This window comes from Calidris pugnax, unplaced genomic scaffold (genome assembly GCF_001431845.1).
Source record: "Calidris pugnax isolate Ruff unplaced genomic scaffold, ASM143184v1 scaffold118, whole genome shotgun sequence".
Classification (NCBI taxonomy): Eukaryota; Metazoa; Chordata; class Aves; order Charadriiformes; family Scolopacidae; genus Calidris; species Calidris pugnax.
The window spans coordinates 178529-200017 of NW_015090855.1; the positions used below are offsets into that span (position 1 = coordinate 178529).

At 53.0% G+C, this 21489-nt stretch overlaps 1 protein-coding gene across 3 annotated transcripts; it reads right to left on the minus strand.

Moving 5' to 3' along the window:
• Nucleotides 1-2006: 2006 nt before the first annotated feature.
• On the minus strand, nt 2007-19969 carry PKIG (protein kinase (cAMP-dependent, catalytic) inhibitor gamma). 3 transcript variants are annotated; one of them, XM_014943834.1, is made up of 5 exons: nt 19767-19938; nt 14317-14384; nt 12742-12892; nt 4424-4599; nt 2007-2961 (listed from the first exon to the last, which is right to left on the minus strand). In XM_014943834.1, the coding sequence occupies exons 4-5, from the start codon at nt 4572-4574 to the stop codon at nt 2882-2884; spliced, it is 231 nt and encodes a 76-aa protein (XP_014799320.1). In that variant the 5' UTR covers nt 4575-4599; nt 12742-12892; nt 14317-14384; nt 19767-19938; the 3' UTR covers nt 2007-2881. The 3 variants fall into 3 exon arrangements, with proteins under 3 accessions (XP_014799320.1, XP_014799318.1, XP_014799319.1); XM_014943832.1 differs by lacking the exon at nt 12742-12892 and having other exon boundaries at nt 19767-19969; XM_014943833.1 differs by lacking the exons at nt 14317-14384; nt 19767-19938 and having other exon boundaries at nt 12788-12892.
• Nucleotides 19970-21489: the final 1520 nt, after the last annotated feature.

Here is a 21489-nt window from a genome sequence, read left to right on the forward strand (position 1 = left end):
CCCCCCCCCCCCCCATCTCCTGGTTTTTGATGGGATGGGTTGATGCTAAGAGGCAGAAGTGGTGCAGCCTGGGCTCCTGGTTGTTGGGTTCCACTGTCAGCTCGGGCAGGGGAGCGTTTGCTGGAAGAGGGGAGGTCCTGGTGTGGCCCATCTGAGTTGGACTGAAATGAAGGGTTCAGAGCATCTGTGTGCTCAACAACTTCACGAGTCAGGATGTGGCTGGATTAAGCAAGTGCCCTCACTCCTTCAGCACAATCGGCAACAGCAGCTGAGCCGGCTCTGTCACCCGCGGGGGCAACCTGATGCCTCTCACCCGTCCTCGGAGGGTTGCTGGCCAACAGTTCCCTAATCATCTGCCTAAATATAATTCTGGAACAGATATTTTCTGACCAGGGAGACCTAAGATTAGCTCACGTTTGACTGCTGGAGGTCTTGCCTGGTGCACTGTCCCTCTGCGCTGCCTTTCAGCTTTCCCTGTGTCAGCACGAGCCAAAAATACTGTTCAGTGGCAGCGAGGAGAGATGGAAATGGGGCTTATGGACCTGACTTTGAGGTCAGCCAAGCCCAGGAGCTACCTGCTGTTTTGCCCCCAAGCACAGGGAAAGGGGAGCAGGCTCTTGGCCACCGTCTAGCCACGGGGACACTAGTCTCCAGGCAGCACCAGGAGCTGGGCTGGTTTGCAGCTGCCAAAGCAGCAGATGTAGCCACTACCTGACTGCCAAATCCTCATTTCCTGTGGGGGCTGGAGCCATGGACATCTCTCTGCTGGCCCCACGGGCCCCTCAGGGGTCCATAGACAATTCTCCCTCTGTCTGGCAGCCACTTCTCTGCTAATTTACAGCCTTGTTTTCTCTGATAAATCTTAAACTGGTAACATTCAGTTCTTCCCTAGGCTGTCAGGGTGATGCTTGTCCTTGTGTCATCACCTGGAGAGTCTTTCTCAGGCCAGCTCTGCCCCATCCCTGCGCTGGCCATCCATCCCAGATGGGCTGTAGGTGCCTCCAGTAGCTCCGGCAGGATTGGCTCTGCCTGGGCTGGGGGAAACACCAGCCATGTCCTCGTAGCTCTGTGCTGCAGAGGGAAGACACCTCTTCTGCTGGTCTCTGGGCCACTCTGCCCAGTCCCACCCCAGCCTGGTGCTTGATGGCTGGGGTAGTAAGGTGGAGGGGAGCCGTGCTCCCACGGGAGGATGGAACACCCATGGGAAAAGCACTGCCTGGCAGCAACCCTGGGAGATTTGGGGAAGACTTTTAGCATTTCTTGTGCCCAACTGCTTGCACCTGGGTGCTGCAAACCCCTGGGGTTTCACAGACCCAAATGGAAGGGATGCTTGTAACATCCCCTTATCTCCCTATTGTCCCCCTGTACTTGGCACTGGTGAGGCCTCACCTTGAGTACTGTGTCCAGTTTTGGGCCCCCTACCATAAAAAAGACATTGAGGTGCTGGAGCGGGTCCAGAGAAGGGCAACAAAGATGGTGAGGGGTCTGGAGCACAAGTCTTATGAGGAGAGGCTGAGGGAACTGGGGTTATTCAGCCTGGAGAAGAGGAGGCTGAGGGGAGACCTTATTGCTCTCTCCAACTCCCTGAAAGGAGGGTGTAGAGAGGTGGGGGTCGGTCTCTTTTCTCAAGTCACAGGAGACAGGACAAGAGGAAATGGCCTCAAGCTGCGCCAGGGTAGGTTCAGGCTGGATATTAGAAAAAATTTTTTCACTGAAAGGGTTATCAGACATTGGAATGGGCTGCCCAGGGAGATGGTTGAGGCACCGTCCCTGGAGGTGTTCAAAAGACGGGTTGATGTAGTGCTGGGAGGTCTGGTTTAGTGATGATGCTCCTTGTTTGTTGTGTGGGTGTCTATTTTTGTCAGTTAGGTTGACGGTTGGACAAGATGATCTTTAAGGTCCCTTCCAACCTAGAAGATTCTGTGATTACGAGATAAGCATTTAACGGCCCTGCAGCTCAACCAGCTACAAGGCAGAACAGAGGAAGAAGAAACACCCAGGCAGAAAAAAAAAAAACCACCTTCAGTACTTGAAGGCTGTGTTATTTATTCCAACAGCTTATATAGTTTTATCAAACCATCTTCAACACAAAACATGTCTCCTAAAAGAGAGAACGGTGTGAGATCCTACCAGAGATCATCTCAGCTAACAGCTTGCAAAGTTAAGCCTGAATTTCAACAGTCAAACCAGCAAAATGTTTCTCCCCTCCCCTTAACAATATCTTAAAACGGTAAAACCCGAAGAAAAAGATGCCTGTGGCTGGTGCTGCTGGGTCTGTAGGTGGAGCTCGTCCACACAGAGCTGTGCTTTGGTCCTTTCCTGATGCTAAGCGGCAGCAGCACAGGTGAGTGGTGCTGGACATGAAGGCGGTGGGACTGGCCGGGTCCCTTCCCCACTGCCCACCGTGACGAGGGGTCACATGGACAGTCCAGAGGCCAGGTCAGGTCTAAGATGCAGATAAGGGTGAGGCTTAGAAAAACCATCCATCTAAATTTCTAATCTATGGAAACAGAATAAATAATAGTCTAAATTTGCAAAGGAGGAAGGTACCTTAGACAGGAAAGTCTGATGTGTCTATTATTACTGAAATCGTTTTTTCCCCGAGGGGAAAATTGCAGCTAAGGCATCTCGAGAATGGCTCATATCACTACAACCACGGCAGTGTTGCTCTAAATCGTTAGGGATGGGAGCAGAAGTCTTTTGGAGGTGCCAGTCCTTGCAGAGCATCTTGTGGCTCTCTGAACAAAAACGGGTGCAGCAGAGGCATTTGACAGACCGCTTGCTGTTCCAGGTTGCCTTCTGTCCGCAGGTTCAACAGCAAATTCTTGTTTAATGTTCACAGCAAGGCCCTCCTCCTGCCCATCCCACCCCCTGCACGCTGTCATGGGGAGGGGCTGTTTTCTTGCCCCTTTGGTCTTGCTCCAGGGTCATTCTCAGAAGAAGTGGCGTCTCTTTGGCTTTCTGCAGGAGGGAGGATTGGGAAGAAAGCATGGTTACACCTTGCTGAGGACACACAAGCAATGGGTAATTGCTATGGTTATTCAGATTGCCACCTGAAGACCTATCACTACCCTCCTGTGGCCAGATACTTGGCTTAAGAGTATTGGGCTCTCCCTTCACCTTGCTGGAGTACAAACACTTCTCAACACTTCTGGTGGTGCTGGGAGGGAGCCTCGGGGCAGGGATGTGCTCTCCTGGTCTAATCTGTAACAGCAACTTGCAAGTGCTCCAGCAATGTCTGCCAGACAGCCTGGCAGCTACCTGGGTTGCTCTCTGTTAGAAGAGCTCTAATTTGTGCTTGTTATGGATGAGTGGATGGACACGTGCTGGTATGGACATGCTGAAAGCAGTACGGTTGGGGTAATGTGCTTTAAAGTCTTTTTATAGTTACAGATTGTAGGCTGGAGGAGTGAAAGAGCAAGGGCAAAACCCAAATTTACCCCTCCGCAGGGGTGCTGTATGTTTTGTTGCTCATTAGTGCAATCAGAGTGGCTGGTTTGCTTGTGCTCTGAACAGAGGATTCCTGCTTCTTGTCGGTGTGTACTGAGCAGGGGGATGCTGCTGCCAGACCTGGGCTACAGGGGAAGACTTGGAGATGGCTGGTGGTGATTAAAATTATTGCTGTTGTTATTTAAAACACTGTGGAGCTATTTGAGGGCTGAATTTATTTTAAAAAAAAAACAACAAAACCAAGCAAACCACAACCTGCCCCACACTTGATTTTTATAAAGCCTAAGGTATACCTGATGTGTAATGTGCCCAGGGAAGGCTTTTGGTCAGGTTTAAGCACCGGTACGTCCACAAACCAGCCCAGCAAAGGGCTTTGGCTGGAGTGTGCAGGGTTTGTGTGCCAGGAGCCCCAGGACCACCCCGTTCACTGCAAGAGCCCCTCAGCCCAGGGAGTCTCCCACTGTCTGAACTGCCCACCGAGCACAAAGGCACTGCCTGCAGCGAGGAAGGGGACGTTCCTCCTGAGCATCTGTGTGATGCTCCCAGAGACAGCACTGGTCCAGCCTGGGTGCCAGGAATTTATTTTAAAAAAAAAACAACAAAACCAAGCAAACCACAACCTGCCCCACACTTGATTTTTATAAAGCCTAAGGTATACCTGATGTGTAATGTGCCCAGGGAAGGCTTTTGGTCAGGTTTAAGCACCGGTACGTCCACAAACCAGCCCAGCAAAGGGCTTTGGCTGGAGTGTGCAGGGTTTGTGTGCCAGGAGCCCCAGGACCACCCCGTTCACTGCAAGAGCCCCTCAGCCCAGGGAGTCTCCCACTGTCTGAGCTACCCACCAAGCATGAAGGCACTGCCTGCAGCGGGGAAGGGGACGTTCCTCCTGAGCATCTGTGTGATGCTCCCAGAGACAGCACTGGTCCAGCCTGGGTGCCAGGAGCTGGGCTTACTGGTGTCTGCAGCAGCTCACCTGCTCCTTCGACGGCAAGGTCACCTAGGTCCTCGGTCAGCTTGCGCATGCTGATGGTGGTTGCATCTCGCTGGATGTCATGGACAGCGTTCCTCCGACCAGCCCGATCGCAGGAAATAAAGTCGGTGTACGTGCTGGACTCTACCTCCATTGCATCTCTATACGGCTGCAAAACGCTGGGGAGAAAACACAGCCGTGAGGTCAAGGATGCTCAGCAAGCCTGGAGTCATGGCCCCCTCCAGGTTGGGTTACTCCCCGGAGTTAAATTACAGCATGAAAAAATAGTCCCTGTAACTCTGCTCCAGTTCGTCTAACCGCAGCCACTGAAATCTCAGATATCCAACCCCGTCACGTGGGGCAGCGTGTGGGGTGACCCACCGTGTGGGGTGACCCACCGGTGCTGGGTGAGGGCAGGTAGGCAGGAGGGACCCGTCCCAGCTCCCTTACTGGCCCTTGCTCTCCCTTCCCGTTGCAAAGCCGGGCAGAGGAGGCATTTCCCTCTCCCATTGAGTTTCTGGCCTTCTCCTTTAGGAGCTGCAAAGTCGCTTCCAGCAGCTTTTTTTTTTTTCCTACAGAGAAAGCATTACAGAAAAAGCCCTCCTTCCTCCTCAAAATGCCACGGGAGCTTTCAACAGAGCCAAATGTGGCTCTCTGTGTGGGGGGATGGGGTGCTGACCCAACCTGAATTTGTAATGGGAAATGGTCAGGGTCCCAGTGGACACCCGCTGGGGAGCGGGGCAGTGTTCTGTAGGTACTGGGTATTGGAGCTGTACTGGCCTCCACTGGCTGCTGCATGTCACTGAAAAAGTGTTGGGCTGCACTGCTTTGAGATAAGCACTTTAAGATGTGAAAATCAGCCCTTCTTGTGAGCTGTTTGGATCCCTTCACTCCAGGCTTGTGCCGGTGCCAAGCGCAGAGAAAGGCTCGGAGTGGTCACTCATCACCAGCGAGCTCCACGGCCAGACAGCTCTTAGTTCAGCCTGGCGAGTCCTGAGGTCGTTGGGTTTCATTCTAGCTGAAGTCACCAGCGTTGGCACAGCATGGCAGAGTCCAGGGACCTCAGCAGCTTCAGGGAATGTGTTGCGGGCATCGGGGCTGCTGGGCACAGAGCTGGCGAACACACTGGAAACCTGGTGCTCTTGGTTCCTGCTCCTGTTTAACCAGTTTGGCACTCAGTTTGGTTTTCTGCATGGAAGTTTGAGTTTAATAGTTGTCTTATCTCCAGTTTTGCCTACTGAAAAAACGTCTTTAGCCCTGCTGATGTTGTCAAGACTAAAAGGAGGTCCTGATTAGAAACGCTGGTGTATAATGAGAACAAAATCCAGTTTCTTATCATTCGCTTGCTTTTGTGTTCTTGGGTTAATTTCCCACTAAGAAATGTATTTAGCTCCTGTACAAATCCGGCTTAATATTGATCTTCCTGGCAGGGAAATGTGCTGGCAGACCACCAGCCTGGGCAGGAATCGCACTCCTCGCTCTGTGATCCCTGATGTTATGGCAGCAGAAAGAAGATGCTGGCGAAGATGCAATAGCCAGGATAAAAGAGGTCAAACTCTTCCCCTTCCCTGGGACAGCGGGGTGCAGTAACCTCAAACCTGCATAAACCCAGGCCGTTCCGATAACCCCAGGGACTCCTCTCTTGGTGCCAATGCCAGCTCAGGGAACACCGGTGGGACATGGCGCTTGGCCCACCCAGACCTCGCAGGAGAACCTGCTTCTCCAAATCCAGCAAATCCTTGCAAACGCCTGCCTCCTCCCAGGGCTTGGCATCCATCTAAACTCTCTTAAATGACCTCTGGGAGAAGCTCCATCCTTTGCCCCAGAAAGAGAGCCTGGCTGTTGTTTTTCCTCATCTTCCCTCCTTCCTTTCCAGGTTTGCCCTTCCCGGGATGAGGTGCCCACCCTGGGAGGCTGATTTCAGCAAGCAAAGTGCCTCGTCCTTGGGACAGGATGAGCATCCACCATTCCCAGACAAGTCCTCCTCGTAGCTCATGAGAGCCCAGAGGCTGTTGACCTTCTGTAGCTGCTGGAGAGGTGTCACTTGGACATGGGAAGCTTCCCTAATAGCGATCCACACAAGTCTGGGTCCATCTCCACATCAGTGGGGCCAGTTCAGAGCTGATGTGCTCAGGAGTCCTCCTGCCTTTGCACTAGGAGCTGGACCACCTGGTTCATAGGATGGTCTTCACAAACTGGGGAGCAGGAGCCGGCCAGCCCCTGGGATACAGCATTTTCCCGGAGTCCCTTGATGGACCTGCCAACGGTAGATGTTCTCAGCTGCGGCAGCGCTGGGCCAAGTGACTACATGCCGCATCCCATGGGAAAAGGATGGGATCTTGATTGAAAATAAGGGCAGGAACCCAGTGTGTCCTGCTCGGGGCAGGTCTGGGGCCCGGCTCGGTGGCCGGGAGATGGCGCCTGTGATTTATTTATTTTCCGTGGCTGGAGGAGCTCCTGCCTCCAGCCCTCCGTGCACCGAGCTGGAGATTCATGAGCAGAGCTTTCAAATTTGAGCAGTTCCTTCAGGATTTTCAAGGTGGGCGGCTCTCAGAAGCCTTGCAGGCAGCTCCCTCCCCGCTGGCAGAGCCGCTCCAGCCTCTCCCTCCAGGAAGCTGTAGAACCGAGGAGGTGCCAGGAGCGGTCGCCTCGATTTTTGAATAGAAAAACCTGATTTTTTCAAAGAGCGTTTCCAGATTTCCAGGCAGGTGCAAAACATTTCAGCGGGTTTTTAGTCAGTGGAAACATCTTTTAACATCTGCCAGGGACAAGAAAGGAACCACCCTGCCTCTTGCCCACGTAGTTCAACGTGAAACTTGCGTCACCGTGGCCAGTCATTTAGCGGTGAGAGGAGGGGTGCAAAGGGGGGGTCCATCACCCACCGGCTCCCCACCTTTGGTTCTTCATACTCGCATGGGCTGGCGGGAGGGAATGATGTGCCAGCTCTTGCCAGGCGTTGCAGGAATAAGCCCGCAGCACACAAATACCCTGCGCAAGGGTTTCCAGGGAGCTTCAAAGAGATGATTCAACTTGTCCCCAGAGGGTCATTTCCTGCCTCCCTTCCCTCCTTGCTGCTGACGGGAACAGAAACATTCCCCGTGCCCTCGGTGCAGCGTGCCAGCCCATGGGGACCGGGCAGGGGATGCGTGGCACAGTGACAAAGGCCGTTGGCAAGGGGCTGGGACCTGCTGCCCATTGCACATTCCTCAAAAGCTTTTCTTTACTGCTTGGAGGGAGGCTGCATCCCCTCCACCATGGGGACATGGTGCTGCCTGTCCCAGGGCATCTGGCCACAAGTGAGGAAGCCCCTCACAACCTGCCATAGACGCCAGACACATCCCCAGAGCTCTCCCTCTGCTCCTGTGCTCCCCTGAAACAACCTGGCTCTGCCAAACCTACTGTTTGGCCTGGACTTATTTTTCCATAGTGTCTTGTGAGGACTAAAAAAACCTGGAGCTGTGACAGTCCTGGCTTTGCTGGCCTGGACTCATCTTCCAGAGCGGTTTTGCTGTCGGCCCGCAGTTGGGCTCGTTGGCATTTTCCAGGGAAGACACCCAGCAGCTGACGGAGCAGCTGGCTCTGCTCCGGGAGGGTTGGGGGCTGCAGTTAAAGCAGTCCCACGCACTCCGGGGCTGAGTTTTACCCATTTAGAAGGCGGATGCTAAGATGCAGTGCTAAGGGGCATGGTGTAGGGGATGACTTTCTAGAGTAGGGTAGATGGTTGGACTCGATGATCCCAAGGGTCTCTTCCAACCTAGACGATTCTATGATTCTAAATTAAAGGGTTAAATGTTTCTTCTGCCTTTCAATAGAAGAAACCAGGTCATTTCTTTTGGGTCAGCTCAACGGCCCTCTTGGTCCTACTGAGAAGCGAGGAGTTCATTCCCATTTGCCCCCTTTCCTGCTTCTCCCAGGGACTAGGAGCAACCAGTGACTGCAAATACTGTGAGTGTGGCAGACAAATGACCTGGAGACACCACGGGCAGGTTAAACTCAACACAGGGCCCTGCACCTGCAGGGCAAACACAAGCCCTGCCACCCGAGCCAGTGGCCGGGGTCTAACGCCGAGGGATCGGATGGATGGACGGATGGATGTGACGGTCACACCCAGCCCTGGACTCCAGTTTCAAGGAAACCCTTCACACGATATTGCATCTGTCCCTTGCTGAGGTTAAACCATAAGCTTTTTATGGCTAGGAAGGGCTATTTCTGGACTCTGCACTGATGCTGGCTCTCAGCGGGTCAGCTCTGAATTCAGCCTGCTTCCCCTCCGCTGCCTGCTTTGCTCCTTTCTGCTCTCCCTCTCTTACCTCTTGCTCTCCTCAGTATTTTCCTCTCCACTTAACCCATCTTTGCAGCGAACACGAAGGGCCTCTTGGTCAGAGAAAGTCCCGTTCGTCTCTGGATGGCATCCGTGGCACTTTTGGGCGTAAGGCAGCATAGCCCCCTGCTTAGACATCCTTGTCCCTTAGGGTGGCCGCCACAGCACGCTTGGGCTCCTGCAAGGAAGGAGGTTCGAAGGATTTCCCTGCTTAACTAAGCCTGAATCATCGCCTGATCCTGCTTTCCTTTGGAGACCTCCCTGTCCCTCGGGGCCAAGCAGGAGCTGTTGCTCAGCCTGCCCCTGCTGTCCCCTGGGACACACAAGGAGGGGAGCCCCTCGGCCACCTCTGTGGCCACAGGAGGAAGCCCCCAAGGGCAGGGACTGGGATGCTGAGGTCCTCGGGTGCAGGAGCCCCAGCAGACTCACATCCCGGGGTGCTGCTGCCCGGCCGTGGGCCCGTGACAGCCCGTTGCCGGTGGCCGTTGGGACCAACAGCTGCAGGTTCTGGTTGGAGATGGCTCCTCAATCCTGCAGCCTGGCCAGGGACATGTCCTCTGCCTTCTTGGTCTCACACCAGAGGATTTAACGCTCTCTTTTAGCCCCCAAACAAAGCCAGGAAGCCAAGCTAAACCTTGCTGTGCTTTTGGGGTGAAATTTCAAAGTTCTGCCGGGGAACAGGGATGAGCCCCCTTCTTCTGCTCATGCAGCGCATCCACTTCTCTCTCCTTCGTTGTCAACCGGCAGAGACCAAGGCATGTGGTGGTACGGTTGCCTTCGAGCTCTCCGCGTTGCCCTTTGCCCTTTCCTTCCAGGGTATGGTGGCTATTATTAGCCCTCTCCTGCTGGGGCCGGATCCATAACAACAGCAAAACATACTCAACAGCCCTGCTGGGCTTTTAAAATATTTACAGTGTAAGATGGTTTGCTGCGGAGGGGGGCCTGGTAGAGCACAGAGACGGGAGCACCGGGATTTCTGTGCTCCCCGTGGGTCTGCTGTGAGGTTTCCTGCCGGGACGGTCACATCCAGCGAGGAGGAAAAAAAATCCCGTAGGGCTGAAGCCAGAGCTTGAGGTCAGGGGGTTTCCACCAACTGTCTGACAACTTCCAGCTGGAATTTCAGCAAATTTTCCACTGGCTCTTGTCTGGGAACATGCGTGAGGGGTTGTACATCAAAGAAGGAGGGCTCTGTAACCGTGTTATCAGGGTTAGAGAGTATTTTTAGACCTTTGCTCGTGCCTTCAAGGCCTCACTATGGCTCATGACCCCCATGCATTAGAGCTAGATCTATGGCCAGAAGCTGAGCTGAAGCTGCAGATGTCCTGTTGGAAGCCCGGTCTGGCAGTGGAGATGTATACAACAAGCAGGCACAGAGCTCCCCTACTTTCCTGCTGGGTCTGCGTCCTCCAAAATGTAGTAGTGGTTGGTCTTATTGGCCAGAACTGAAGTGCTCCAAGCTGCTGAGCCCCGAGATTCTCAGCTGGGTGAGAAAACAGGCAGGACCAAGGCAGCAGCCTGGTCTCCTACCACAGCACGTGTGTCCATCTCATGCGCTGAGCAGCTTCTTTCCAGGTGAGAGTAGCGTGGAAAAGTCTCATCACACTTTGGCGGTGAAGAGATGCCAAGCTTGGGCATGGCACATTGGTATTTTTAGAAGGCTTTTGCTGTGGAATTCCTAGTAATAATCCTGCACCCTCTGGCTCTTACGATAAATACAATTAAGTCAGCCAGCGCAGATGTCACCGCTTCTCCAGCCACTGCAGTGGTTTGGCAGGAACAGAGTTTCTAGGTTTCTCTAAGACTTGGTGGAAAATTGTAATTCATACAGGAGGAAAGCAGATACAGCAAAGGCACTGAGGCTCGGTGCTCATAAACAGATCCCTCCTTTTGCTTTGCCCTTGGTTTACAGTACAGATCACCTAATGCTTGTGGAACTGAAAACTAATTGCTTAGCCCCGAGTTTAAAATTAGGCTGAGACTAATTCCTCCAGGACTTCGCAAACCTTGCATTGATCTTCTCCCTCTACCCAGCTCTCCAAAGTGCCCCCACACATGCACCTCCTGGCCTTCAACACATCCCCAGGAACCCCCACTGCAGCATCTGTGCTGTCCCCAGGCACCTCCTGCTGCCCCACATCCTCCCGGCCGCTGCCTGGCTCCCAGCTGACGTAAGAGATGCTCCAGCCGGATTTCAAAATCCCGGCTGACCCTTGGCATCGGGGTAGGCTGAGTCCTTCTGCGTGCTGCTGCGGTCCCCAGGGGAGAGGGAAAGGCTTGGGGAGGAGTGGGGGAGGCGGAAAGGGATTGCTCAGCCCCACCAGCACCTCGTTAGCATCAGGATGCGTGGGCGATGATGGGAGGGAGCTGCCTGTCCATGTGTCCTTCTGTCCGCCAGAAGGGCAGCCCAGTGCCCAGCTCTGGCCACATGATGATGCCAGCCTGAACCCCCAAGCCTGGAGCAGGCAGCACCCCTCTGCCAGTCCCCATGGGGCACGAGTGTCTGCTCCAAAAATCCTCTGCCTCGAGAGGAATCATGGTTTGCCTTGGCAACCGGGGTTTGACGGAGCTCTGTGCTCCTCCCTCCCCTCAGCACCCAGCCTCGGCTGCAGCTTAAGCCTCTTCTGCAGCTTCTCACTAAGTTGATTAATGGAAATAATTGGTCTCTTCATGCATCTGGAGACAGTTGCCGTGACAGCGGTTGTATTTTTGTTTTGTTCCCAGGTCGAGCTTGTTTTTCACATCCTACAGCTTCGAGATGCTAATAAATCAGGGCACTCTGGTTCCCCTCCTCACCTCCGAAAGGCACGGACCCCTCCGATGGAAGGGGTTACAGAGCAGGATGGGGCACACTCAGCCCCGACCAGCCCTGGACATGGCAGGCTGGCACCTTTCTTCCCCCCATATTTTTTTTTTACCCCCCCTAAGCCAGGCTCGCAGCAGGTGGACATGGCTCCGAATTGTGCTCAGCAAAAAGCAGGGAGCCAGAGCCCTCGTGTTCACCCAGCACGGCCAGGAGCACCCATCACCCTGTGAGCCAGCACCCACAGGCCCCTCTGTCCCCTACAGAGACCCTTGCAAAGCTGTAAGGAGTCTGAGGGTATAAGTCCCTTCTCTTTTCTTTTTAATGTCTCTCAACTTCTTATTTATCTGCCTTTATATGTCAACATATTTTTACATGAACAAAAACAGTGACTGGGAGATCTGCTAATGCCTGAACTTGCAAAGCAGATAAACCACAGACCAGTCACTTGAAGCTCTTCAGCTGCAAAAGCCCCACAGCTGCTGCTGCAGACATGTGGCAGGAAGACTCATGTATTGTCCCCACTTGTGATGTGTGGACACCCCATCACACCTGCACCGTGGGGTGGATTCCTTTGCAACGGGGATCCCCTTCAGCCTTGGGTTCCCTATCTTCCCCCAAATCATTCGGGAAGAAAAGCCCCTGCTGGATTTCACCTCAAAGGCTGGAAAGTCCTCAGTGGTCCCACAGCTCTTTTTGACCTGCCCTGGCCTCTGAGTGAGCATCACCTATACAGACCCCACTTCAATTCCTTGCCCTGGGATAATCACCCCCAGCACAACCTTCCCCACTAGCTTGCAGGCTTTCCAGGGCAAGAAGTAGTCAAATAAGTGCAGAGGAGATGCACCTGGGGCTAATTTCTAGCACAGCTGCCCTTGTCATGTATAAAAGGAAGGTGAAGCCACAGCAGGTCTTGATGGGATAGCTGTGCTTCTGGATGGAGGAAGGCATTTCTGCAAGGACAGAGGTAAGTGAGGATGGGTCTTTTTTTTTAATGCCTAGCAGGGAAAAGAGCGATTTCATCCAGCTTTTTGTTGTGATCTGAGGAGTTGAGCTCTGCTGCTGTGTGACAGCAGTGCTTGCGTGGCTGGGAAGGAGAGCTTAGCTTGGAAGAGGTGTTGTGCGGGCTGTAGCTATGCAGTGTTGGCTGCTGTTAGTTGAGAAAGCTCTGCTTAGCACGGGGTGCTGAAAGCCACCTGCCTCAGCTCTTCCTCCTTCAGGCTTGCACAATCCCCGTGGAACTCACATCCAGCATCCAAAGAGTCCTCCTGACTCGGCGTGGTGTAAGGGGCTGAGCGAGAAGCTGTGAAACCTCCTGAGGTGCGAGAGCCCTGGCAGCTCCCAGCGGTGCCTAAAAATAACCAGGGCATCTCTTAAGAGTGTCAGAGTGGAATGAGGATAATTAGCAAAATCAGGCTTAGCTCTGCTCCCTGGAGCTGGCTGCCCTGTCCATCCACCCCACTGCATGGAAGGGAACCACCAGCAGGACATGGGGAGGGACAGTGCTTGTCTGGAACATGGGAGCAGGGGGAAGATGTGTCTTTGGGAGCTGTGAGGAGGGCTGGGTGGCTTGTGGTGTTATTGGTCCTTTACATACAATAGAAAAGGAAAGCATAGGAGTTAAAAGCAGCTGGCACTGAGGGGTGGCTGAGCTAAACCCTTTTGAGTGGCTCCGTGGTGTCTATTACCCACCAAAATCAGCAGTCCCTTTGGCTGTGCTGCCCTGCTGGGACCCCTACTAGATAAAGGAAGCTTTTCTGGCCTGCGCGCCCTCTTCTCTGAGTATTTCTGTGATGGATGGAGAATTTTTGTACATCTGTGTCAGGTGATAGCAGCTTCTGATCCTTTCTGCAGGCAGGGTACATCTGTCTGCATAAGTCACCAGGGATGTGACATCTAGACACGAGCTGAAGTGATGCTGGAGACATGCCTGTAACATTACACTGGGGATGCTCAGAGATCATCCCAAGTTACAGCCTCAGGAAAGAGAAAGCTTCTAATGAAATGAATTGCCAACTAATTTACAGTCCACTGAAATGCAGCCTAGGAGTAGAAAGATACATGTTGCCTCTAGCATACATGGGGAAAGGTGCTGGGTACAAGGGATGAATGGCTCCCAGAGACCTCTAGGATGAAAGTCTGTGTGCCCCAAAGACTCCTGAGATCCTGTGTCTCCCACAAACAATGCAGCAGCTCTGTGTAAGCGAAAGCTCAGCCCGGGAACAAGAGAAAGCATCAAGATGACCTGAGGAGATGCTTTGGGTGCAGGAGCCATGGGAGTGAAACCACAGCAAGGACTGTCTGAGCTGGCAGATGTGCCATTTACACAAGAGCCACGAAAGGTTAAGCTTTGGGGGTTCTCTGGGTCTTGCTGGGCTGATGGTACGTGCAAAGCAAAACTCGCTTACGTGGTTATGTGTGAGCAAAGAATACGTGTGGGCAGCCGAGAGCAGGGTTTGGAGAGGAGGTCCCTGCTGCTGGCGGAGGAGATGCTGTGCAGCAGGGGTTGCACTCAGGCTGCCCCCAGAGCCAGCGCTGGAACGGGGCTTGGTACAAGCACATGGCTGTGAAATATGGAAAATACAGCAGGAAAGTCCTTGCAGCAGAGGTGTTGATAGCTTTTTTTTGCTCTTAGCTGCTTTCTAGCATTTAGTAATTCAGAATACAGGGGGAGTTCAAAGGAGTCTCTAAAATCCAAAGGAAAAAACCCATTCCTGTTTATGTAATATCTCCCTGCGAACAAAAACTGCGTCAATCCATAGTATGAATCCCTACCTGATTTAGTTGACTTTCCTTTTGGACATGACTTCAAACAAGCTTCATACACAGCAGGGCAGCAGCTTCTGGGGAAGGAAAAGAAAATAAACGTAAGAAAACATTATCTGTGCTTTTGTAGGGAGCCATAGAGCTCAGCTGCTTTTTCCACCATCTGCAGCAAAGGGGACATGGGGTCTGGCAGGGCTCTGCCCAGCAGGATCGGCTGAAGCCTGGCTTGGCGAGCGTGGAGACACCAACCAAAGGCTGTGGGATGGTGGTGGTTGTGTAGCAGCTTCTCAGGAGGGTTGTGCTAGTAGAGATCTGGCCTCTTGTGTCTAAGAGCAAGGGAAGTCCAGCTGAGGGCCTGGCTTCTCAGAGAAGTTCTCTTTGGTTTTGCTTCTCCTTTCATGAACTTCACGTGGGTGTTCTGGGGAGAACCAAGGCAACCCATGTCTCCTGACCTGCACCACGGGGAGACCCGGTGGCTGCCTCAAGAGTATAAATGAATGTTGGTTTGCAGCTCCACTGCCCTTTCAAGAAGCGAAACTTCCCCATCAGCTTCTCTGAGGCAAAAGGGGAAGTTTGATCCGGTACTTTCAGTCGCCTTGCGTGGTCCATCTCCTGCCCCTGGGGTTTCTCTGCTGTCTGTGTGCAGCTGTGCCTCTCCCGCTGTCCCCAGGCCCCGCTCAGAGACATTTCCTCTGTGGCCTTAACATCTGTGGGTGCATTGCAATCTCCTGACCTGCAGAGCCCAGCCAACAAGACACTTGCTTATTTTAGCAGCTGTTTCAGCTTTCAGACTTTTTGGAACATCACGGACTGTTTTTTTATTATTTTCACTTTGTCCCAGGGACAAATCTTAGCAGAACAGAAAGGAAGAGATTTTTATTATTTTCACTTTGTCCCAGGAACAAATCTTAGCAGAACAGAAAGGAAGAGATGAGCCATTTAACCATATAGACAGATGAATTGCTGGATAAGCTACTGCTTGGCCCATCTGGGTTGAGTATCACTCCACTCTGTTTCCAAGTCAGGACAAGCCTACAGTCTTTCTCTTTATTTTTTTGACCCACTTTTAACCACTCTGCTCTCAGTTTCCAAGTCAGGACAAGCCTACAGCCTTTCTCTTTATTTTTTTGACCCACTTTTAAAACTCGCTGGTTGTCAGAGCTGACACTTGCTGGCTCTGGCCCTGCTTCAAGGACAGGGCACTTGCTGCTTCTGTGTGTCCGTTTGCCCATCTGTTAAACGGAGCTATTAATACTCGCTCCCCTCGCTGGATGCTTCAAATATTTGTAAAGCGCTTTCAGACCTGCAGATGACAGGCTTACAGAAGTGGAAAATACTAATTATGATCGTGACAGTAGCAAAACAAAGACATGGGGACTTAACAATACACTTTTGTTAGTGTTTACCCCATTTGCAGAGAAGTGCTTACTGGAAACACCAGAACGGAAAAGAAACAGAATTCCCACAACTCTGGGAATACGCATTGCCCTTTTGGGGCACCAAGCAGGCAAACAAAAGCAGGAAGGAAGAAAGCCAGCTTTGGAAATCCACAAGTCTTTATTTTCTTCCTTTGCCTTCCTGACTCGCTCTGGCTGGTGTGTTCTGCAGCCCAAACAGTTAAACCTCCAGCACTTCAGGCGTGTTGCAAAATATCTCCAAATACGTGGCCCTCTGCCAAGAGAGGCTTAAAGCAAATTGGAGCAATGATGCTCTGAAGTAAAAGTTACCACTGAGTAGTCCTGTTCCTGATGGGATGGCAGGGGGGGAACCCCATTTTCTCTCTCTCTCAAAAAAAAAAGGCAGCTGGTTTTGGAGATAGAAACTCTATAGCAACTAGTATTGGCTTTCCAACCCTACCAGCCTGCCTCTGGCTAGGTGTTTCTCCCCACAGTTCTTGCTTGAGGATCTGGAGTCTGCAAATCTGAAGCTGGGCCCCTTGTTCCATCTCCAGAGGCTTATCCTCTGCTGGCCCATCCAGTCCTGCTGCTCCTGGGGCAATGGGCAGAGCTCTGAAGGCCCCTCTGTGGAAAGCCCAGGCAGTATCCCACACAGGGAGTTTGGGCATTTAAGGGCAGTGAGATGGGTTAGTCCATGCAGTAGGACTACGTATGGGTGAAAGTAACTTGTTAAAGAACACTTTACCCTTTCTAATCTAGTCCTATAAGTTATCAAGGTACCATGGATTATTTTGGGAGCCCTGTGGGAATGTTCATTGGACACCTGAACATCCATACCCCATCAGGAATGAATTACAAGGGCATCAACATGATGCACGTGTCTGGGGTTCAGATTCCCTCCATGTTTATCAGCTGTTACCCAACAGGAACAAGCACACAAAACAAACTCTGTGCTCTCAGCATTCCTTCAAAATGAATATATGTTCCAAAAAAAAAAAAAACCACCCCAGAATGCTTTTTGGCAGAATTCAGCATTATTCTACATAACAGCTGTGATGGTGCTGCTTTTGATCCAGAGAGGAAATCCTCTCTGGTTTCAAGCAAGGTGATGGCAGCAGAGAGAAGGTCACTCTTGTGTCTTTTGACTCCTGGGTAAACAACAGGCTGTGCACATCGTGGAGTGGAAATGGAGCCCACTCCTCCCAGCCCAGACCAAGAGACTCTCTCACACGGTGCCCCAGTAGCAGCTGGCATCCTTGGCTCAGAGGTGCAAGAAAACGTGTAATTGTAGTGGAATGTTTTTCATCAGTTCCTAATTACCCTGAACCAGGAGGTCTTATAATCCTTAAAATGCAATACCCTCTTAATCATACCCAGGGTTGTTTTGTTACCGAGATAACTACCTAATATCTATTAAAACGCCTTCTGAGCTCTTTGTTCCAGTGGTATCTCATGGCAATGAGCACCACAGATTAATTACACTTTGTGGAAACAGTAATTCCAGTGAAGTTGATGACGCTCCGGTGGGGATATGTTTGGCTTATTACATCATTGCAAATACCAACTAATGTTGGCGTTTTGGTGCCCGCCAGGGAGTTCCTGAGGCGGTGGCTTGTGACCAGCAACCTGCCTGCGTGAAAGCCAACATGAAGGAGCAAAGAGCACCGAGCCTCTCTGGGGCTGTGCTGGGAAGGAAGCATTTGGGAACTCGTCATGTAAACCAGAAATGGGTGGTGTAAATGTCTTGGCCTCTCCAACTGCCATCGTGAAGAGCTGGGGACAAAGTCCACGCAAAAGCTGAACCTCCCCTTCTCACTGGCGGTGCTGGAGCAGCTCCATTTATGACTTGGCTTTTTCCTAGTCATGGGCTAGAGACAACTAAAAGCATGGAGGGGTTCCCTTCTCATCCTCGAAAATGGGTATTGTGGTGGAAAATTTGTTTTCTGGATCAGTCCAGACGTGCAGCTTTGATGCTAAGGAAACCCTTAGTAGTGTGAAGAAACAATTGGATCCAGGCTTTGAATGTGAAAATGGGAGAGGCCAGAACAGGGTGGTGTAGAAAGGCAAAGGAAAAACTGGGCTGAAGCTTCTGCTGTTCGTTATGGACTTGTAGATTCATCCCTGATTCTGCCACACACCTTGTATGAGCCCAGGAAAATAATCTGCTTTGTGTATAGCCCCTGTAAAATAGGAGTAACTCTGCTGTTTGGTTGCCCAGACAGGCTGGAGGGATTAACACACAGCAGTATGCTGCAGAAACTGGCTCCAAAATGTGGAAGATTAGGAAATGTTAGGAACTTGGGGTCCAGGTTGTGCCTATTGTTATTCCTCTGTGTGGGCTCAAAAGCAGATGTTCCTTTCTTTGAAATAAGAGGATAAGGGAGAGCAGCAAAACTCCACGCTCTAGCTCATGGTGTGCCTGTACACCTCCTCGGAATTGGCCACAGAAATACCACATGGTTGAAAGATACATGGCTATGAACATTCCTGGGTTTTCATTTCTCCATGACCAAGCTATGGGAGCCCATGGACTATATTTCATGATCTCCAGTTATCTAAGGCACTACTTAGCCCACACTCTCTGGAAACTGTCCCTGAAAATGATGGCATGGGGGACTCGTACGTCCACGGGGAGCTCTGTCTGAATGACTCCATGCCCTGTTCTGTACTCGAGGTACATTAAGCACTCCTGGTGCATCCATGGTTGTAAAGGGCCATCTAACCCACATCTGCACTATGAACGAAGCCAGCCATTGAGGATCTCTTCATGCATCCTTCTTTCCCAAACACCAACCCTCACGAGAGTGGAAACATGACCATTTCTCAGTTGGGTGGCCATGCGTTAGCATGGTGGCCCTTTCCAGCCAAGAGTCTCAGAAGCCTAGGTGTGCCCCATAGCTACCCAAGTGAGGCACGGTGACCTTTCCATGAGCAAACAGCCCAGAGCCTGAGGGGCTGCAGCATCAGATGGTCTCTGCCACCCAGCCAAGCCATCCCCACCTCACAAGTCTCCTCTCGCTCTTGCACTGCTGCAGCATCCCTGCTGTGGCTGCCTCTTGTTTATTTGACCCAAGTGTGTCCTCCTCCTACTTTGTGCCACCAGCCCAGCCACCCATGGCATTGTTCCTGGGTTCTCGGCTACACTTGGCCCTTGTTCTGTGGACCCATTTACCCCTTCCAAGCAAAGGGAAATATTTCCCAAACACCCCTTTGGGGCCAAGGCATGACATGCACGTGAAAGCTCACCACCACGGCTCCCTACCAGCTGCTTAGGGGAATCTAGAGAGAGAGAAAAGAAAGGCACACAGCTCCGAGGTGGAGGAATTTGCAAAGCCTCCTGAGAATACCACCACACAGCAGTTCTTTTTTTATCCCAAGTCTTTGCTTGGAAAGCTGGATGCCAGGGAGCCTCCCAGCCCTCTTCCACTGCCCGTGGTTGGAAGGGGAGCCCCGGGCAGCCCCACAGCTCCCAATAGCCCTGGGGACAGAGTCATGCCATGGCCCCGCATGGATGGCACGCTGGGTGCCTGTCCCACAGGCTGGAATCCATTGCCCTGCGAGCACAGAGCCACCCCGATGCTTTAAGGGAATTCCCTCCGGTGAGTCGCTCAGAACAAATGGATGCATTTCAGAAATGAGGCCAGAAATCCCCACGGGGGTCACCGATCCACGGTCCTTTGTGATTTCCAGCTGCCGAGCCTGCTCTCCCTGCTACCCCTTCCCAGCAAGTACTGAAAGGCATCATTTTCCAAGTGAAACAGCCACCACCTCCCTGCCATCAGCTTACGAACGCTTTCTCCCAACAGGGGAAAAAAAAAAAACCCCAACACCGGGATGCAGCTTAGTTTTTCAGCCCACGGTTTGTGGGCAGCAGAAATCTCGCCGTTCGCAGCCGGTTCGGTAAAAGTTAACAATCTTAAACCAAATCACCCCTTCGCAGCCCTGGCTTTCGTGCCCGGGGGGGACTGAAGCTGGTGAGCAGCCCCTCACCGTGGTGCCAGGGCTCCCGGCCACCCCCCAGCCCCTCGCCTGCCCCACAGCAGCATGCACAGCCCTACTTACGGCCACCCCGGGCTCCCGTTGCCTCCCGAATCCCAAGTTCCGCCGTCCCGTCGCCCAGGCAGGATCCCGGGCTGGATTCCACCCTCCTGGCGCCTCTGCCCGCTGTGGCGAGCGGCCAAGCCGGCTGGGGGATGGCAGCCAGCTTCAGACTTGCCGTTTCCTCGTACTGGGAGCTGCTAAATGAAGTTGCACTTCTGGGGCCGAGGGGCGTGTTCTCCTCCCTTCCCGAGTCAGTCCCTGCCTGCTGTAATCCAATGCTCATCCCGATGATGTCAAGCCGCTACCGCTCGGCTCCTACCTTTCAGTCGGCGGGAGGGATCCGTTTCCTCTTCAACAGGGATCTTTGTTCGGCTGCGACTCGTAACCCCATCTCCCTGCAACCGCGTGTGCCCAAACATCCTTCCTTCGATGCTTGGGGCTGTGGGTTTCGCTGCCGGGCTCTTCCCCCTGCCCTCCCGCCCCACCGCTCTCCAGAGCATCCCTGGGATGCAGGTCCCGGTCCCAGCTGCATCCCGCTGTTCACCCTCACCATCAGGGCTCAGCCAAAGGCACCATCGTGCCCCATCAGCCTGAGATATCTTACCAGGTGTAGGCACTGGGGAAGTGGCTCCCAAGAAAAAAATAGCTTTGTGTCTTCTTGCAGCCCCTTTTGCTCCGCAGACTCCCCCGGGGTAAAAGCCAAGCGTGCTTTGGCTCATCTGCCCACAGGTGCCAGCCTTACTTGGGGGTGAAATCAGGTGACAGCAGCCATATTTAAGGGGCAAAAGGTGCTTGGGGCAAGGCAATGCCACATATCGAGCACCTACCTTTGTATCCACCCTGCTGCAAAGCACAGCTCGCAGCCAGCTCGGGGCCACTCCAGGAGAAGAGGAAGTTTTGGCTGTCGTTGTCACCCCAGGGGCCCAGGACTGTGCCTTCTGGGTGGTATCAGCTCCTTGTGTCACGTCAGCCGTGGAGACTCCACTGGGTGGCTGAAGCCAAGTGAACAAGCTGGTTGCAGTGCCAAGTCTTGAGCTGTCCTGCTGGTCCATGCTCCTGCAAAGCCCTACCAGCGTGGTGGGAAGGTGTGTGAGCACACCAGGGTGTGGATATTGCTGCCTGCTCCTTCCTGAATACCCAGACTGGAACAGGGCTCATTAGTGTTAATTGCTTTCCTGGGAGAGGGCAAGACTTGCTCCATCCCTGCTGCAAGGACAGTCCGGTCCTCAGCCTTGTGAGGGGGAGAAGGGGCAGGACCCAACTGGAGAGCACGAACAGCGTTTGCTGAGGAACGGATCCGGTCCCTGCTGGAGCTAAAGGAGCTTTTATTTCAGGTTGTGTGCAAAGTGAGCAGTGTGAGCTGGGAGGACTTGGCTCTCCCACCCTGCCATCTCACCCAGCACCAGACGGACGCAGAGACGGCGCCTCTGCCACCACCCTGCAGCTCTCCCACCGCAGAGGGGCCCCGGGCTCAGCACCTGCCTCTGCACTGGTGAGGAGCACCAGAGCCCCTCCTCTCGCCGTGGCACCGGTGAGGAGCACCAGAGCCTCTCCTCTCGCCCCACCACCAGCTGCGCAGCCAGACCCGCTCCACCTCCACCCGCATCCCCACCTCCAGCCAGAATCTGCCAGCGCGCGCCCCAAAACGAGCCGTTTGCCGTGATAGGTACCCACACCCCTGCCCTCGCACGCAGGAAGAGATAAGAACACCCATAAAAGCAGCAGGCAGTGCAGGAAACACCCT